At 55.4% G+C, this 18,408-nt stretch overlaps 3 protein-coding genes across 3 annotated transcripts; 2 read left to right on the top strand and 1 right to left on the bottom strand.

Moving 5' to 3' along the window:
- Nucleotides 1-104: 104 nt before the first annotated feature.
- On the top strand, nucleotides 105-1,879 carry SIAH2 (siah E3 ubiquitin protein ligase 2). Its single transcript, XM_027731351.2, has 2 exons — nucleotides 105-565; nucleotides 881-1,879. The coding sequence occupies exons 1-2, from the start codon at nucleotides 164-166 to the stop codon at nucleotides 1,436-1,438; spliced, it is 960 nt and encodes a 319-aa protein (XP_027587152.1). The 5' UTR covers nucleotides 105-163; the 3' UTR covers nucleotides 1,439-1,879.
- Nucleotides 1,880-5,169: 3,290 nt separating this feature from the next.
- Nucleotides 5,170-12,548, top strand: ERICH6 (glutamate rich 6). Its single transcript, XM_039389968.1, has 9 exons — nucleotides 5,170-5,358; nucleotides 6,210-6,362; nucleotides 6,438-6,595; nucleotides 7,536-7,600; nucleotides 8,427-9,118; nucleotides 9,254-9,339; nucleotides 10,049-10,201; nucleotides 10,466-10,691; nucleotides 11,097-12,548. Exons 1-9 carry the CDS (start codon nucleotides 5,185-5,187, stop codon nucleotides 11,358-11,360), a joined length of 1,971 nt encoding a protein of 656 aa, XP_039245902.1. The 5' UTR covers nucleotides 5,170-5,184; the 3' UTR covers nucleotides 11,361-12,548.
- On the bottom strand, nucleotides 11,995-18,358 carry SELENOT (selenoprotein T). Its single transcript, XM_027716121.2, has 6 exons — nucleotides 18,172-18,358; nucleotides 16,865-16,975; nucleotides 15,662-15,788; nucleotides 14,293-14,380; nucleotides 13,436-13,587; nucleotides 11,995-12,788 (listed from the first exon to the last, which is right to left on the bottom strand). Exons 1-5 carry the CDS (start codon nucleotides 18,324-18,326, stop codon nucleotides 13,463-13,465), a joined length of 606 nt encoding a protein of 201 aa, XP_027571922.1. The 5' UTR covers nucleotides 18,327-18,358; the 3' UTR covers nucleotides 11,995-12,788; nucleotides 13,436-13,462.
- Between the last annotated feature and the right edge of the window lie 50 nt (nucleotides 18,359-18,408).

Genomic DNA, 18,408 nt, shown 5'->3' with positions numbered 1-18,408 from the left:
GTTCCGCCCGCGCGGGGCCCGCCGGGAGCGGGGCAGGGGCCGCGCAGCCGCCGCTCTCCCAGCGCCGCCCCGTCCGTCCTTCCCCCCGTCCTCCTCCTCCTCCTCCTCTCCCTCCTTCCCCTCCCTCTCCCTCCCCAGCGCGGTCCGATGGTGCCGAGGCGCGATGAGCCGCCCGTCCTCCGCCGGCCCCGGCCCTAGCAAGCCCTGCGGGAAGCAGCAGCAGCAGCAGCAGCAGCAGCAGCAGCAGCATCACGCCCCGTCCCCCGCCGTCGTCCTGCCGGGGCCCGGCGGGGCTTCTCCGCCGCCTCCCCCTCCTCCTCCTCCTCCTCTTCCTCCCCCCCAGCAGCAGCAGCAGCAGCAGCAGGAGCTGACCTCGCTCTTCGAGTGCCCGATCTGCTTCGACTATGTCCTGCCGCCCATCCTGCAGTGCCAGGCCGGGCACCTCGTGTGCAAGCAATGCCGGCAGCAGCTGAGCCTCTGCCCCACCTGTCGGGGCTCCCTCACCCCCAACATCAGGAACCTGGCCATGGAGAAGGTGGCCTCGGCTGTCCTCTTCCCGTGCAAGGTAAGGATGAAGGGCTGGGCAGGGTGAAGGGGATGGGGGGGGGTCCGGGCAGCCCAGGAGGGCTGCCCGAAGACCCCCCCCCCGATCCCGTCCCCCCTGGCAGAAGACCGCCCACCCATGACCCCCACATCCCATCCCCCGGCAGAAAGGACCCCCCCCCACCACCCCCCCATCCCCGTCCCCCTGCAGAAGACCCCCACCCATCACCCCCACATCCCCATCCCCCTGCAGAAGACCCCCACCCATCACCCCCACATCCCCATCCCCAGCGCCGGTGCCTTTCCTGACGGCTCGTATTTGGTCTTTTTTTCCCAGTATGCCACGACAGGCTGCTCCCTGACGCTCCACCACACGGAAAAGCCAAAACACGAAGCCGTCTGTGAGTACCGTCCCTACTCCTGCCCGTGCCCCGGTACCTCCTGCGACTGGGAGGGATCGCTGGAAGCCGTGATGTCCCACCTCATGCACGCCCACAAAAGCATCACCACCCTTCAGGGAGAAGACATCATTTTCCTCGCCACAGACATTAACCTGCCAGGGGCAGTGGACTGGGTGATGATGCAGTCGTGCTTCAGCCACCACTTCATGCTGGTGCTGAAGAAGCAGGAGAAGTGCGAAGGCCACCAGCAGTTTTTCGCCACCGTGCTGCTCATCGGCACCCGAAAGCAGGCGGAGAACTTTCAGTACAGGCTGGAACTGCACGGCAACTGCCACCGGCTGACCTGGGAGGCCTCCCCCTGCTCCATCCACGACGGCGTGTCCGTGGCCATCCGCAACAGCAACTGCCTCGTTTTTGACACGGCCACCGCGCACCTCTTTGCTGACAACGGGAACCTCGGCATTAACGTGACCATTTCCATGTGCTGTCCGTGACCCGAGCTGTCTGGACGTAGTGCTTCCCCGGGGTTTGCTTTTGGTTCCTGTTTTTAATGCTGTTCAACTATGTCATCGTGTACGCTAAGGTTCCTGACTAGCCAGCAGTTGTGACTTTGGGGAGAAGAGGAACAAGAGTGTCCTGTAAGTAACATGAGTGGGACAAGGTCTTTTAAAATTCTTGGGTGCCTTAGGAAGATTACACACACACAGTTACCTTTTATAATTTAATTGTATTTTATGTAAAGAGTGCTTCCATTGGACATGTGGCTTAAGAAGCTCCTGTTTGGAGCGCACCTAAAAGCCCTTTAAACAGCACTACAGATTCGCTCTCTCACTGGTGAGCTCTACTAACAGGCTGCAGTATCACAGAAGGGTTTGGGTTGGAAGAGACTTAAAGATCATCTATTCCAATCCCCTTGCCATGGGCAGGGACACCTTCCACTACCCAGGTTGCTCCAAGCCCTGTACAGCCTGGCTTTGGACACTTCCAGGGATGGGGCAGCCACAGCTTCTCTGGGCAACCTGTGCCAGGGCCTCCCCACCCTCACAGGGAAGAATTTCTTCCCAATATCCCATATAACCCTTCCCTCTGGCAGTGGGAAGCCATTCTGCCTTGTCCTGTCATTCCAGGCCCTTGTCCAAAGTCCCTCTCCCGCTCTCTTGTAGCACCTATAGGCACTGGAAGGGGCTCCAGGTTCTCATGATTTGCCCTTAGTAAGGCCATGTTGGCTGTCACCAATCACCTCCTTATTTTCCATGTGCCTTAGCATAGTTTCCAGGAGGATCTGCTCCATGCTCTTGCTGGGCACCGAGGTGAGACTTACCAGCCTGTAGTTCCCTGGGTCTTCCTTACTCCCCTTTTTAAAAAAGGGGGTTATGTTTCCCCTTTTGCACTCCATGAGAACTTCACTGGACTGCCATGACTTCTCAAATATGATGGGTAGTGGCTGAGCCACTTCCTCTGCCAGTTCCCTCTGGACCCATGGGTGCATCTCGTTAGGTCCCATGGACTTGTGCCCCTTCAGGTCCCTTAGACCTTCTCGACCCTGATCCTCTCCCACGGTGGGCGGTTCTTCCTTCTCCCACCCCCTGCCTTTGCCTCCTGTGGCTCAGGTGCTGTGGCTGGAGCACTTGCCATGAAGGTTGAGACAAACGTCGCTGAGTATCCATCCCAGCCTTCTCCAAGTCCTGGGGAACCAGGTCTCTCGTTTCCTTCTGGAGAGGGCCCACATTTTCTCTACTCTTCCTTTTATCACCGATGTACCTGTACAGGCTTTGCTTGTTGCCCTTGACGTCCCTGGCCAGGTTTAATTCTATCAGGCTTTAGCTTTCCTAACCTGATCCCTGGCTGCTCCAACAGTCTCTCCTCCACGGCTGCCTGTCTTTTCCTAGTAGGTGGGAAGGGAAAGGAATCCAAGCAACCTTTCAGAAGAAGCTGTGACTCAAAGCAGGAGCAGTAGGTACTTCAGCAATGTTTCTCCATTCCATTATGGAAGGGGATGGGCAGTGGGTCAGCTGCAGCGGCTTTAAAAGGAAAAAGAGGAGGGGGGGCTGGGGTACAGCCCAGCAGGTTTCAGGAAGCAAGGAAGGTACTCCTGTGTGACTCCTGTCTGGTGCAGGGGGATCTGGCCAGGTACAGGTGCGAGCAGGAGGCACAATTCTCACAGATCCCAGACAGCTGGAGCCAGTGACACAGCGACAGACTCGGGCTGTCCCCGTGCAGCTGCCCTGGGAGACACACTTGACAATATTGATTATTGTAAAAGACTCATAATATAGCAAGAGCTTTATGGCCAGTGTCACGTCATTTGCTATTTAAGTTTTGTTGCCATATTTACTTTTATTTTGCAATAAATATTTTGCAAAACCAACACTGTGGAGCTGTGCTAACACACATGTGCGTGGCAGCTTCTCTGAGGTGACTCTGTGTCCTCAGCCGTGCTGGACCAGCAGGGATCCCCCGGCAGGGCTGGCTCACCCCGCCGGGGTCCTTGTCCCCACCACGTCCTGCTGCCAGACACGGCCACTGCGGCAGGAGCAGAGCAACGGGGGGGGGGGGAGACACGAGTCCCAGAGACAGCAGTGACAGCCTGACCTCTGCAACTGGATCACAGGTTGTCACCACAGCTGACTCTGCCTGCAGCTCCCCCTCTGCCACTGGAATGTTCTGCCTGAATCACTGGCTACAAATCCCAGCTCCACATACGGCCGTGCCAAATCTCGGGCATGTGTGTGTTTGCAGGAGGCACAGTCCACTGAGGGACTGGCAATGGGAGGCCTCACAATAGTGGAAAACTCCAGGTAAAGTGACAGGTGAGGTTTGGTGTGAATAAGCACAATTCAGAAGGGTAACAGCGTTCCCCCAGGGAAGAGCTCTCTGGAGTTAAGCCCGAGCTCTGCAGAGCCAGCACCAGGAAAGTGCACGAGAACAAGTTCGGCCTCAACAAAGGGAAGCTCAGTCTGGCCTTAAGAATTTAGGAGTGACCATGGGCAAAAAAAAACCCCTGAGGAATTACTCTCTAGGCACTGCATGCCAATGATTAAAGATCCTACATCTGGTCTCACTTAACACACTGTGCTGGCAGAACTCCAGCAGCATCAGCCCGGCGAACTAATTGCCTCCCGCTTAAGTGGGATCAGAGCAAAGCCGTGGTGGCTCCCAACAGGTGTGTGTTAACACCTGTGCTTTCAGCAGAGCCGAGGCAAGAATTCCTAAGGATTTGATTCATTTTCACATAGTTCATCCTTACCTTGCACGGGACGGGGATGGGGAGGTGATGGGTGGGGGTCTTCTGCAGGGGGATGGGGATGTGGGGGTGATGGGTGGGGGTCTTCTGCAGGGGGACGGGGATGGGGGGGTGGTCCGGGCAGCCCTACCGGGCCGCCCGGACCCCCCCCCATCCCCATCCCCCTGCCCAGCCCTTCATCCTTACCTTGCACGGGATGGGGATGGGGATGTGGGGGTGATGGGTGGAGGTCTTCTGCAGGGGGACGGGGATGGGGGGGTGATGGGTGGGGGGTCCCTTCTGCAGGGGAAACGGAGATGGGGGGGTGGTCCGGGCAGCCCTACCGGGGCCGCCCGGACCCCCCCCCAATCACGCGTCCCCCTGCCCAGCCCTTCATCTTACCTTGCAACGGGATGGGGATGGGAGGTGAAAGGGGGTTATGGGTGGGGTCTTCTGCAGGGGGACGGAGATGGGGGGGGTGGTCCGGGCAGCCCTACCGGGCCGCCCGGACCCCCCCCCATCCCCATCCCCCTGCCCAGCCCTTCATCCTTACCTTACACGGGATGGGGATGGGGAGGTGATGGGTGATGGGTGGGGGTCTTCTGCAGGGGGACGGAGATGGGGGGGTGGTCCGGGCAGCCCTACCGGGCCGCCCGGACCCCCCCCCCATCCCCGTCCCCCTGCCCAGCCCTTCATCCTTACCTTGCACGGAATGGGGATGGGGAGGTGATGGGTGATGGGTGGGGGTCTTCTGCAGGGGGATGGGGATGTGGGGGTGATGGGTGGGGGTCTTCTGCAGGGGGACGGAGATGGGGGGGTGGTCCGGGCAGCCCTACCGGGCCGCCCGGACCCCCCCCCATCCCCGTCCCCCTGCCCAGTCCTTCATCCTTACCTTGCACGGGCGGAGCGGCCCGGACGGGGCCGGGCCGGGCCTGAGGCGGAGCCGCCGCCTCGCTCGGTCCCGGCGGCCCCCGCGCCCGACGCGTCACCCCGGAGACGGCACCGGAGCGGGCGGGGATGGCCGGGCCGGGCGATGGGCCGGGCGATGGGCCGGGCCGTGGGCAGGGGCAGCCCCCTCGGGAGGGTGCAGGTGGCCCGGCAGAGCCGCGCTGTGGGGCCCCCCCGGGCGCGGCCCTGCCCGCCCTCCTGGCCTACAGACGCGAGGCCTCGCGGGCACCCGCGCACCTCGAGGTGGGTGCGGGCCGGGCGCTCCCCTCTCCGCCTCATTCCCACCGTCCCACGGAGCGTGGGACCGGCGTGCTTTGGCGGGCGGGCGCGGCAGCCCCGCGGTGACGGGGTTTTTGTGGTGCGGGGCTGTTGGGGAGGGCTGGGTGTGCACACCTGCGCGGCCTCTCCCCGCCGCCGCGGCCTCGGCTGACAATTTCCCAGCGGAAGGTTTTGGCCTCTGGCTAAACCAGAGACAAAATGTAGATAAATAGGTACAGTCGCAGAATACAAGCAGGGTACAGAGTTCTCCATAACCCTTAGCAGAGTAGAGTCACCAGAGAGTTGATCCGAGGCACGAGACTGGGAGCAAGGAAACTTCGTTTCAGGATATCCAGTACCCATCCTCAAAATACACCCTGCAGCCACCCTGGGTTGCATCTGGTCAGATGTGACCAGCCCTGTGTCACTGGTTCCTCAGAAACTCCCCACGACTGCAGCCATCGGCAGCTTTTTCTCTCCAAAGCCCATACAATGTGTTTGAAAGGGTTAACACATCTGAATCCTCAGCTACAGCATTCTGTGCTCTCAGCTTTCCCCCGAAGGAGTAAGGCTAATAAATACCACAGTCATTCCCTTTCTTTGTGGGCATTTATTTATTTATTTACCACAGATCTGCTTTTCTTTTTGGTGGTTTCTGAACTCAATATTTTGAGTTAAATCATTTCAAGATATCCCAGACACAGATCAGTTGTAACCACCCTTGGGTGCTTTGTCATGTTGCATTTTGAGCAGAGCCCTCTTTCCTCACACTAACAGGGGGATCCGGGGGCTGGTCCCCCCTGTCCCTCCTCCCCACTCTCCCCATGTCACTGCAGGCAGAGGAGGACACTGAGCCGAGATGTGAGTACTGCGGCAGCCTCCTGAGGCCATTCCCTTTCCCCGAGGATGTCCCTTTCCTTGAGGATGTCCCTGTCCTTGAGGATGTCCCTTCCCCGGAGGATGTCCCTTTCTCCAAGGACATGGAATACGTAAGCTGGGGGAAGGACGAGCAGGGATTTGCTGTGGAACAGCTGCACTCAAGGCTCCGCTCTTCCACCTTGCAGAGATTCTGCTGCAAGCGCCACCGAGACCTCTACGAGTTCATCCTGAAGGAGAGGAAGAGGCTCAAGGATGCCTGCAGCATTCCCAGAGCTGTCAGCACCCATGAATACCAGGGCTCCGAAGCCCATCAGCTGCAGTCAAAGGAGCAAGAGAACCAGAGGTACTGGGAGAACTGGGGATCAGGTATAAGGAACAACAGGCAACTCCTAGGGAAAAGGAGCATTAAGAAACTGCAGGGAGAGGGAATGAAAGAAGAAAAACCTTTGTTTCAGGCACCACAAGTTGGAATTCTCTCCAGTCCCCCCTGACTCCTCCGTCGCTGGACTGCACAAGGAGGAGACAAGGTACGTGCTGAGTGAAGTGCTAATTCCTGTGCTGACAGATGAAATATCTAGAGACAGACAAGAGACAAGAACACAGACACAGCTCTGGGAAGGGACAGTATTTGGGTGTAGCTTTTACCTCAGGCACTGAAACAAAGCTGGAGTTTTTATTTCTGTTTTGCTCCATAAACTCTGGCATATGTTTGGATTCCAGTTTCCAGTCACAAGAACTCTTCAAGTTCTCGGCCCAAAGCCTGTGCAAGTGTCTAAGCCTCCAGTACAGGCTCAAGGAAAAGTAAACCAGTACACCTGGAAGTAAACTTGGTTTCCTTGAAGATCCTTCCCAGCCTGAGAGTGCAAGTGCCTCCTACTATGTACAGAGCACACACCAAACCACTGTCACAGTCAGATTTATAGGAAGCTACACGAGCATAGGGAAAATATTGCTGGAGATGAGCTGTTTTCTTGCGGGCAGCTCTCCTCTTTCACATAAAATCTTGATCCAAACCTGTTTACAGTGTTCAGCTCTCCTGCCAGCAGAACTGATGCCACTGCAATGGCAGAGTCTGTTCACTGGAATCTGTGGGAGCAATTCTTTTCTGCTGAGATATGAGTATTTTAGTGATACTCTGCTGCCTCGAACTATTACTTGCAATTGTGTGAGTGGAGAGAAGAACAGGTTCAGAAAGTTGTGTTCCTAAGGCAGGGATATCCAGTACTTCCAGCCTTCCAAACAGGATACATGAAATGTCTATCAGGAACACTTCTGTTTTCCAGGCAGCAGGAGAGCCACCTGTCTAGAGGGTCACCTGTCCTGTCTTTGGAGCCGACTGCCACTGAAGGTGAGTTGGCATTTCCTTATGGATTTATTTGTCCATTTATCACAACAATGTATTCAGTGGAATTGCTGGTGTCTAATTGAACAGGAGGATCTTATAGAGCGACACATTTGTTCATTGTCAGGTGTGCAATCCCACTAAATCAGATACAGCTCCAGCCGTACTAAACCATCCCTCCCAGGAGAACACAAAAGCAGGCACATCCCCCTTGCACAGACAGGGTCTCCTTGCCATGACTTTCAGTATTTATATGTGAGGTTTCCAGCTGAGATGCACAGAACCTAACCTGAGAGAAGGACAAGTTGGCAAAGCCAAGCCCTTGGGAGGTAGGAACTGCCAGAATGAGGGTGATCCCCATTTTGCCTGATCAGGTGGATACTCCACCACTTCCTAGCCCAGGCTGTGGGTGACTGAGCAGCCTTTGGGTCTAGCTCTAAAACCAGAGTTTGACTAAGAACAGGTGAACCAGATTTACAAATGGGCATGTTTTCAGAGAGGATGGCAGGGCACTGAGACTTCTGCACTACCAGGGATCTCCGTTTGTCAGTTCCAGTGCATGGAACCAAATCCTATCCCAAAAAGTCGCTATTTGCACAGATGTGTGTATACAGATAAGTGAAAAACTGACATCCTTTATCATAATCCTGTTCTCTCCTATTCTGAAATAGCTGAGCACTTTGGGCTGCCCTTGTTAGAAAATACCTTGAGACAGACTCCCAGGATGAAGCATTTCAGCCAGGAATTCCCACACCAGCAGAGGTGTTGGGCAGCCCGTGGTGGGCACTGCCAGCCCTCCCTGCTACACACAAGCCCTCCCTTTGCTCTCCAGGTTCACACGAAGCTGGAACCACATCGCCCAAGGGCAAGATGCCGATGCCTGCTGGAAGTGTAGCCAAGACCGAGGAGGAGCCTGAGCCCAGGCCTGAGGCTGAGCCCGAGCCTGAGGCTGAGCCCGAGCCCGAGCCTGAGGCTGAGCCCGAGCCTGAGGCTGAGCCCGAGCCCGAGCCTGAGGCTGAGCCCGAGCCCGAGCCTGAGGCTGAGCCCGAGCCCAAGCCTGAGGAGGAGCCCCAGCCCAAGCACAAGGAGGAGCCTGAGGAAGAGCACAAGCCTGAGGCTGAGCCCAAGCCCAAAGAGGAGTCCGAGCCCAAGAAGGAGCCTGAGGAAGAGCCCAAGCCTGAACCCAAGAAGGAGCCTAGGCCCAGGCCTGGGCCCAAGCTTGTGCCTGAGCCTGAGTCTGAGCCCAAGAAGGAGACCACATCCAAGCCCAAGGAGGAGCCTGGGCCCGAGCTTGGGGCCGAGCCCAAGAAGGAGCCCAAGCCTGAGCTCGAGCCCGAGAAGGAGCCCAAGCCTGAGCTCGAGCCTGAGAAGGAGCCCAAGCCTGAGCTTGAGGAGCAGCCTAAACCCGACCTCGAGGAGCAGCTCAAACTTGAGCTCATGGAGGAGCAGCCCAAGCTCGAGCTCATGGAGGAGCCCATGTCCTGCCGTGTCACCAGCTCTGGTTTCAGGCCCCTGGGGAGGAAGGCAGGTACCTGCGGCCGATGGCGACGGGTGCACCTTGAATGTGTCTATGCTCCAAGCAGCCAGAGCCTGGCACTGCCCATCTTCACAGGCAGCTGTGCCAGACTGCTCTCATCCATTTTATCCTTCTAATCTTAGGTGAGGAAGAGTAAATTGGTGCAAAAGTACTACAAACATGGAAGGAAATTCCTTACCCTGCTCCCAGATGGAACCTCGCAGTTATTGTATCCTTACAGGGTTCACTTGCTCACATTAGTCCAGGGGTATAACTAATTTTAAATGTGTGCCAGTTCACTTTATCATGTACAACCCAGCTCACCACTCCCACTTGCTCTGTCTGAGGAGCGGCAGCAGCAACACCTGACACAGCTCCTGGGCTGAGGTTTCCCAGAGCAGGCAGCAGCTCTGATGAGGGATGGGCACTTGCATCCAGCACCCAGCCCAGCAGTCAGACCCACTCCCGAGCTCTGGCCACCCATGGAAGGGCCCTGCTGACCCCAGGGGCTCTCAAAGCGCTCAGTCCCATCCTGACCCCAGGGGACAAACCAGCAGAGTCCCACCAGCACATGGCAGATATGCCTGTCCTGCAGGCAGTGCCTCAGAGGAGCACGGACAGCCTGGGATTACCAGTGTGAGTCACTACTGTCTGATGCAAGAAAACAGGGCACTTTCACCCAGGGACCCCACTATTAAAGCCACAACATTTTAAGTCTCCCATGTTATTTTTCATTGCTGTGGCTGACTTCTTTCTGACCCAGGGAGGTATGGGAGTGTACCTGAGCTTTGCCACCAAAGCAAAACATTGGCGGTGTCCCAGGTGACACCTTTAACATATGAGATTTTATACTCCCAAGTAGTGCCCTGAAGTATTTAGTGTGTAATAACAGACCAACCAGCAAAGCAGGGGGTTACGAACACCTTACCTGGCAGAAGCTATCCATCTGGAAACCTGGCCATCATGGTTACACGAGAGGGAGACCAGATGATTTGCACAGTACAGGAAGATGAGCCGAGGACTGCCAAAATCCGCGCGCTGTTCCAGTCCGACGGCAGGAGCACGTGCTATTACCCCAACGGAGATGAGTGGTGCGTTCAGCAGCTGTGCTCTCCACTGCCTTTGCAAAGGCCACAAAGGGTATTTTTAATGGCATCCAAAAATTGACAAATCCAGCAGCTCATAGGCCCTGCTTCGGGTGCCCCCCAGAGCAGCAAGACGACCCCAGCTATGCCTTGAGAGGCGGGGAACAGACCCTGACCCTGCTGTGCCTCTGTCCTGACCCTTGGGGGGAATGAGGGACATTCTGCCATGGGAGCTGCAGAGTTCAGAGTTTCCACTTCCCTCTCTTTTAGGATAAACATGAGTATCCAGGGAGGGCAGTATTTGGACCAAGCAGGCAGCAGGGTGAAAAGGTGGACGTGGCCAAACATGTCACCAGGACCCCACATCCCACTGAGCCCCATCTTCATCTCCCTGAACCGGCACGTGGGGGTCAGGATTCTGGCCCAGGACAAGATCATCATCTCCTTCCTCGCCATGGGGCGACAGGCAAAGTTCAACATGGGAACCAAAGTGCAGGTATTTCTCCATGCAGAGCTGCTCCCCACATCGGGAGTGGGGCAACCAGGGAAGCTCTTCTCCATAGGGAAGCATGCTAATTCCCATGTTGCCCCATGCTCCTGCCCCTCAAAAAGCCAAGCAGTGGTGTACCCCTGCCAGTCCCACGCAGACAGGCCACCTGCCAGCCACGGCTCTCTGCAAGGAGTCAGTGTGGGAAGCACTTCTGGCCCAGTCCTTGGTGTCCCTGGCTGTGTCCCCAGGTGTCACCCTGGCTCTGCCACAGAGAAGAGCTGTGGTCCATGTGGGCAGGGTCCGTGGCAACTCTCTTCCTCCACAGGCTCCTGTCACAGGGGCTGGGAGGGGAAGGAAGCCCCGTGTCCCAGGCTGTGGTGGCTCTGCTGACACGTTCCCTCCACTCCGCAGGTCGGTGCTGCCGGGGGGCCGCCTGCCCCGGCCCGGCTGGGCAGGGACGAGCTCCTGCTGCATGCCTTCCGGGTCAGGATCCTGCAGCTCTTCAACAGCATGCGGGGATGCATCAGCTTTCCTTCCAGTGAGCAGTGGAACAAAATGCAGCCTCCCGTGTACGTCCTGAGCCAGGCTGCGAAGATCCTGGAGCTCTGCGCTGCCGCCGACATCAGCGAGGAGCTGCGCAGCTCCATCCGGGCCATAGTAAACGCACAGCTCTGAGCAGCACGTGTGTGGTGTGAGGCAGGGACGCTCCCCAGCCACGGTACCTGCACACGCTCAGGAGGGCTCCCCGCGGCCCTGCCCTGCTGTCGAGCAAAGGGCATCCCGGGGCTCATCCTCACAGCCCCTCGGGGGTCTCGCTCAGGGCAGGCAGCACCAGCCCACACTGAGCTCACCTTGGCAATGGAGGCACGAGGGGGCTTTGCTCAGATCACCACACAGGGACCACTTTGCTGCTCCTGATGAGGTGGCACCAGCAGGATGCCCAGGTGTCCCTGGCACCAGTGCTGCTGGCAGCTCAGCTGCCGGTACAAGACAAGGTGGTTCCCTGTGCAGAGAGAGACAAATGACCATGGAGTACCCAAGGCAATCACCTACACTCGGCCCCAGGGAGCACCAGCTGCAGCCCGGGACGAGCTCTGGTTAAAGCACTGCAAACACCAAGCCCTCAGCAGGCATTTAGAGGCCCCTGGGCCACAGGGGCTGCAGCTGGCAGCCCCCCAGAGCTGCCTGGGGTTCACCTGGCCATCTTCCCCCAGGGTGGCTACACCCAAAGAACAAGGCCAAGCCCCACGTGCCCCTCCTGGCACGCTGAGGTTCTCGGGGGGCTTACACATGACAGACACAAGCTCAGTGACCTTGGAAAGTTGGCATTTTATGTGGTTTTTCAATTGCAATTCCAAGAATGTCCATCAGTGACAAACAAGGTACTTCACACAGGAAATGGGAACTCTTTTATTTCAATTAATGTTTTTGGGTTCTATTCAGGACAGCAGGAAGGCCCAGCTCATCTTTCCAACTGCCAAGGAAGAACAGCTGGAGCTGGCCCACATGATTAAAGAGCAGCTGATCTTAATTTTCACTGAAGTCACCAAATGATGTAACTAATCTGCATGTAATTTTGCTTATATAATTCAATATATAACGCACTGTTCTACTCTGTCATAGATTTTGAAAAATATACAAACCTGTTTTAACCACATTAGAGAGAATTTGTAGACAGCTGTCAATTACTCAACAGTTTAGGACAGTATCAGACACTCCTATAACTTCATTTTAAACTACAAAAAGAACATAAATTCATATAAAATACAACAGATTAAACAAACTTTTTCCAAGGAAAAATTAGGTATCAACTCAATCTGCCATTGTGTGAAACATGAATATAAAATAAGTTACCATTAGTAATGCCTGCATTGCTGAGCTATGAACTGGTCGAATGAAGTCTTAAAAAAACTATACAGTATTATTGCACTCGTGGCTGTGCAGTGTGGGACCGGCCAGCACCGAAACGGGGCTCATTGAGTGTTTGTCCAGGAGGCTCAACGTGGCTGCGAGAGAGGCGTCCAGCCTGCACCAACAGCGTCTGTCTTCAGCACAGGCCTTCATGGGTCTGCGCCACGCGGCCCAGGAACCACCACCCAATGCCTGTGGGGAGACACCGCGTTACTGCCGGCAACAGTTACTGCCGGGACACCCGGGCACAGCTGGGGCACAGCTGGGCACAGCTGGGCACACCTGCACTGAGCCAGCACACCTGGGGCACACCTGCACTGAGCCAGCACACCTGGGGCACAGGGGAATCATAAGCTACGTGTTTTGAAGGCCACACATGACATGGGAACGTGGAATTGTTTTGTCATAAAATACCACTGCTGCCAACAGCTGTGGAGATTTGCAGAGGGACAGGGCAGGACAGTGTCCTGCTCTTCAAGGTTGTGCAATTCAACTGGGTTACAAGCCAAGGAAATGTAAATCCCCTGCACAAGCGCTGTTCTAAGGCACATCATGCAGCGTGTCTCTGGTCTCTGCACCACACACCTCACTGTCATCAGGCCTCCTGCACACAGTAACACAGCTTCTCCTGCCTCATGAAACGCCAGCTTCCTGTTCTGAGACAGGCAGAACGAGCCACAATCCAAAACCTCCCACCCAAACAGCCCCTGTGTCACCACACACAGAAATTTACTGTCACGGAGGCTGCTTCTCCAGGAAAACACTGAACTGAACAAACGCTCAGTCTCCAGCGTGCTGTCACACCCGGGCACACGCACTGGCGGTGGGAAGAGACTTACGAGGAGTTTCAGTGCTGTTCCATGGGGCTATGATCGATGATGGGGCATTGACTCCATGTGCACATTGAGCTTCATCTCGTTATCGAGGATCTGTACAAGCTGCTGCATGGAAGGGAGGTGACCAGACTCCAGCTTAGACCACACCGGGACATCTAATGCAGAACACACAATGGGAGAAAAGCACTGTTAACACTGGGAGCATCAGGAAACAGGGCTGGTGTCCACATGGAACTGAGGAGCTCTAGGAAGCTGTGTGAGTTGGTACTGATCTATATTGAGGAAAACATCTGGATCAACGATGCTCCCAACCTCTGGCTATGCTAAGCTCCAGCCCAACCAGGAGAGCAGACTGTCTAATGCTTCTGTTTAGAAGTGTATCCTATGGATGGAGTGGTGCAAAATATCCACTGACATTCCTTTCAACCTGAAAAATCAGTACTGCTGACAACTGGTACTGAAAATCCGTGAATAGCAATGGATTCCTTAGGATTCCAAGGCTCTCCTGGTTGGGTCCCTTGGAGTAACTATTTTGTTCGTTCTTTGTGTGTGATGTGCATTAAGTCAGAAATGATCAGCTAGGGACACAAACTCTCCAATTATATGCTTTCCCTGTCCTGTAGTATGCTTCACCAAGTGTCCCTTTAAGTTTTTACAGAGCTACTCTGACATCTGTATTAACTGCAATATAAGACTTCTACAATTTTCATCATTTATTGAGGTAGATATCTGCAGATCCAAACGGCCAGCAGTTTCCACACACCACATTTGCTCACACCATCCCTCATTCTCCTCACCCCACAGCTTTCATGTGTGTACACGTGCAACATGAGATTCCGTGAAACAAAGTCTCAGCTCACCATTCAAAGTGATTTCAAAAGCCCCGGTGGACATGCACTGGTTCTCAATCATGTTGCTCAGGAAGAAGACCATCATGCAGGCGTACACCTGGAAGGGAACAGAGACACACACACACCTCAGCCACAGCAGCCACACATTCATTCTCAGTGAGCACTGGACATTCACGGGTGTCTCTGAACTCCCTGTGTAGAGGAACTGCTCAAGGAATGTTCCCCTCCACAGACACCTCCCTTCCCTCCTTTTACACAGACCGTGCACCTTGCCTGCCCCAGACAAGCACCGAACCAGCTCTGAACCCCCCCAGCTCCAAGCCCTGGTTCAAACCAAGGTAAGGTACATGCTCCTGCTCCAGCTCTGCACACCCCCGGCCCCATCACAGCTGGCTGCAGGGGAGCTGGCAGGGTGACACAGGAACACAGCTGTTCCCACACACTGCCTGTCACTGTCACAGCAACACTCCAGATCACAGAGCCACAGGCCCAGCACAAACAGCACAGCGAGGCAAATCACAGAGTGCACAGGAACCACAGGCCCTTCAGCACATCTCTGAGCACTTCATCTGGAATTTTCTGCGTATGGGATGGCATCTTCAGCAGTGCAGCTCCTCCCTCATCACCAGCACCTTTTTAATTCCCTTTCCCTGCTCATGGGCACACTCTCACGGGTCACTGCAACACCACAGAACATAGGGACAGTGGCAGTGCACAGCAGCCAGCCTGGCTGGGCATGGCATTGGATGGAACTATTACAGCTTCTGGGCATTCACACTGGCCAGTGAGAGACCCAGGGCACAGGGTAGCTCAGTCTGAGGGTCTGTAAATCGCTTTAGTTTAGTGGAGTAAATCTAGAATAAGGTTACTCTAAATCAGAGTACGACACCCCGAATCTCCTGGCATCATCAGTACTGACTCACAGGGATATTCTCCCACAATGTCATGCCAGAGTCTGCTCTGCAAAACACCCACAACATTTCAGCTTCATTTTTCTAAACACCATTGAATTGCTGCCCAATCTATCAGAAGTCTGATAGAAACATCAACTGCAAAACAGTTATGAGACAGCAGAGAAGGGAAGCTGCAATTTTAACACAAACAGTACTGGCCTGAAATACTACTCTTGAGCCCTAAAAAATAATAAACTCTTCTATCATCTTTGTCAGCAATGCTAACCTCAGCTGTCCCTCTGCAGCAGTAGCAGCTTGGAAAGAGATGACAGAATCACACCTGGGTCTGTCAAAAGCCTAAAGCACTGCATAAGAATTATGCTAATGCAAGTTTGCAGCGTATGAAAGATAAATCAGTCAGAACTGTGAGGGACTCCCAAAGCACCCGTGAAGTCACTCTGAAGTAAAAGAATTATGTCCCTTACCTTGTTTTCTTGGCCCCACTGCCAGATGCTTGGAGCTTGCATGCCAAGGAAAGCAAATGGGTCCTTGCCAACGATGATTAAGCCAATTAATACTAGTTTGAAGACAGACAGGAAGGATGCTATGTGCCTGTTGGAGACAACACACACCAGTGACTGAAAGGTTCAGCTTCTACTTCACCATCCGCAGCTGTAATTCATCACCTCACTACAAGAATCTTGACAGTGTACAATCAAACGTTTCAGGGGAAGCACAAAACTTTCCAAGTAAGTTTATCTCACTGTAAAAAAAAAAAACAAACAAAAAACAAACCAACAAAACAAAAAAGCAATACACATTAACAATACCCTCAGCAAGGCACTGCTCTTGTACAGCACCCCAAAAAGACACCTCCTTGTACACCACACATGGATTCTCTTGTTCCTCAGCAGACCTTAAATGAGAATTTATTTTCAACTTAAACATGTCTGAACAGGGAAATAGATTCAGTTTCTGAAAATGTTCCACGTTACAGAGATACATTTAATCGATACATTTCCTATAGAACATTTCCCAGCGAGGCAGAACTCCCCACAGGCAGAGCCAGCTCACACAGGCACTGTGCCCTGCAGCCTCCATCACTGCAACCCTGACAGAAATTGGGCCAGCAAGTGCTCCAGGAGCCATCCCAGTAACTATGGCATCACTCTCCAGCGTGGGCACAGTGCTTTAAATAGCAAGAATAACACTATTTTCCTTTTGTCTTTTTCCCAATTTCTTTGGGCTTCCCCCCAAAAGCAGCTAAGGACACCCTGGCAGCCTGTCCCCTGAGGTGAGCTCTCCATGACTCATATGTCAAAAATGAACTTTTCCCTCCTGTGCCCTTAACCCATTACAGGGATTTGTCACTAAGTGAGTAAGCCTGAGCAACAAATTGAATTTATGTCGCAATACAGCATGAAGAAAAGCTGGGAAAATTCACTGCGGAAAAAAAAACCAGTTACGTAATTTATTTCAGATTGGATACCACAAGCTTCATCATACACATATCCAGATGGTGATATTTGTATGGAAAACTAAGGCAGCTACCTGAAAGGGAAAAAATCACTGAGTGTGCAATCGCAATGGAAAAACCCCTTCAGTTTCCATTTCCAGTATTATTTCAGTGTAAATGCACATGTTCAACACTGGAAAGCAGACAGCCAGTACTGCTGGCCATTTCTTACCTATAGATAGGTTGAGGAAGGTAGTTCTCCCCTTCGATTCGGATGTCTGGGTACCGCTGGCTGATGACCCGCATGTACTCCTCAAACACCCGCCTGTAGCCTCAGGAGACACTGGACACAGACAGGATTGTCACCACAGCTCGAGGGCTGCACAGTCAGTCACTGCTGAGCAGCACTCGCCCCAATCATAACCCCTTCAGGTTACAACCACAGTTCTTATGCCACAGAGAAAAAACGATCTGCAGTGAAAGCACACATCACAACCCCCAGCAGGTGAGCCCTAATGTGACACGGGTTTGCTCCACATCCCAACACTGACTCTGCTAACACCCAACAGGCACCGGATCACTTGCTTTTCCTGGAAAAAACTGTTAGTTAGGACTATGTTAGGAAGTCAACGTAAGCAGACCCTTGCTCTATGCCAAAAAAACCTCTTCACAGAGAGCTGCCTGAATCTCTCGCTGTTACACCGCAGTCCCTCTGCGGGGTGGGACTGCCCAGACAGGCAACGTCGCTCCCAGCCACGCCTGTGTCAGCACGGCACGGGACCTGCAGGAGTTAAATATTCCCGAGCTGTGCTCCGCCTCGCCTTTCTGCAGCCGCCTCTGCAAAACCTGCGGTGACAATCGCCGCCAAAGACCCCAAACCCAGCATTTTCCACCGAGCGCTCCCGCGGTGCCTCACAGACCCGCGCGGCCCGGGCTCTGCTCCGGTCGCACCGGGCCCTGCCCGCCCCAGGCCCGGGGACGGCGGTGACGGATGCTCGGGGCCTGTTGGGTTTTTGTCCCCGCAAACAGACTCCGTGTGCGCCGGGGCCGCCTCAGCCCCGCTCGGAGCCGCTCACAGCACCGGCAACACCCCCGCAATGGTGCAGAGATGCCCGAGCGGCCCGACTGCAACCGGGGCACTGCACCAAAACACACAGAACTGCAGCCTTTACTAAAACATCGATCCCTCCCAAACGTAAGCCCGCGCCAGCAGAACGCCACACGTGCCGTCAAAGGGCCCGAAAAACGCGTTTTTACGGTGGGCGGCCGCATTTTAAGGGGGTCCTACTGGCAGGGCCGCCGGCCGCCAGCCGCTGCCGCCTCCCACGCCCCAGCCGGGCCTGGCGCCCCGGCAGCTCGCCCGGCGCGGGGCGGCTCCCCCGCGGCCCCCGGCACCGCGGGCAGCCCCTCCAGGACGGTAAGAGCGAGCGAGCGAGGCCGCGGCAGCGCTGAGGGAGTGGAAGGAGGGAGGGAGGGGAAGGCGAAGGCCTGGCGGGCGCCGCCATCTTGGCCGCCGCCATCTTGGCGGGCGCCCCTCACCAGATCTGGAACTTGAGCAGCGGCCCGGTGGCGTAGGCCATGCGCAGCTTCTTCGCCGGCAGCCCGCCCTGCTCCGCCGCGGCGCCGCCGCCCGGTCCCGCCGCCAGCGCCGCCAGCAGCAGCAGCAGCAGCAGCCGCAGCCCCGCCGGTCGCATCTCGCCGCCGCAGCCGAGGCTCCGCGCGCGCCGCCTCGCCGAGGTCACGCGGGCGCGGGGGGCGGGCCCGGGGTGTCCGTGA

Source organism: Pipra filicauda, unplaced genomic scaffold, assembly GCF_003945595.2.
Source record: "Pipra filicauda isolate LSUMZ 115617 unplaced genomic scaffold, ASM394559v2 scaffold78_size3787270_pilon, whole genome shotgun sequence".
Classification (NCBI taxonomy): domain Eukaryota; kingdom Metazoa; phylum Chordata; class Aves; order Passeriformes; family Pipridae; genus Pipra; species Pipra filicauda.
This window is presented reverse-complemented; position numbering and strand designations above follow the sequence as displayed.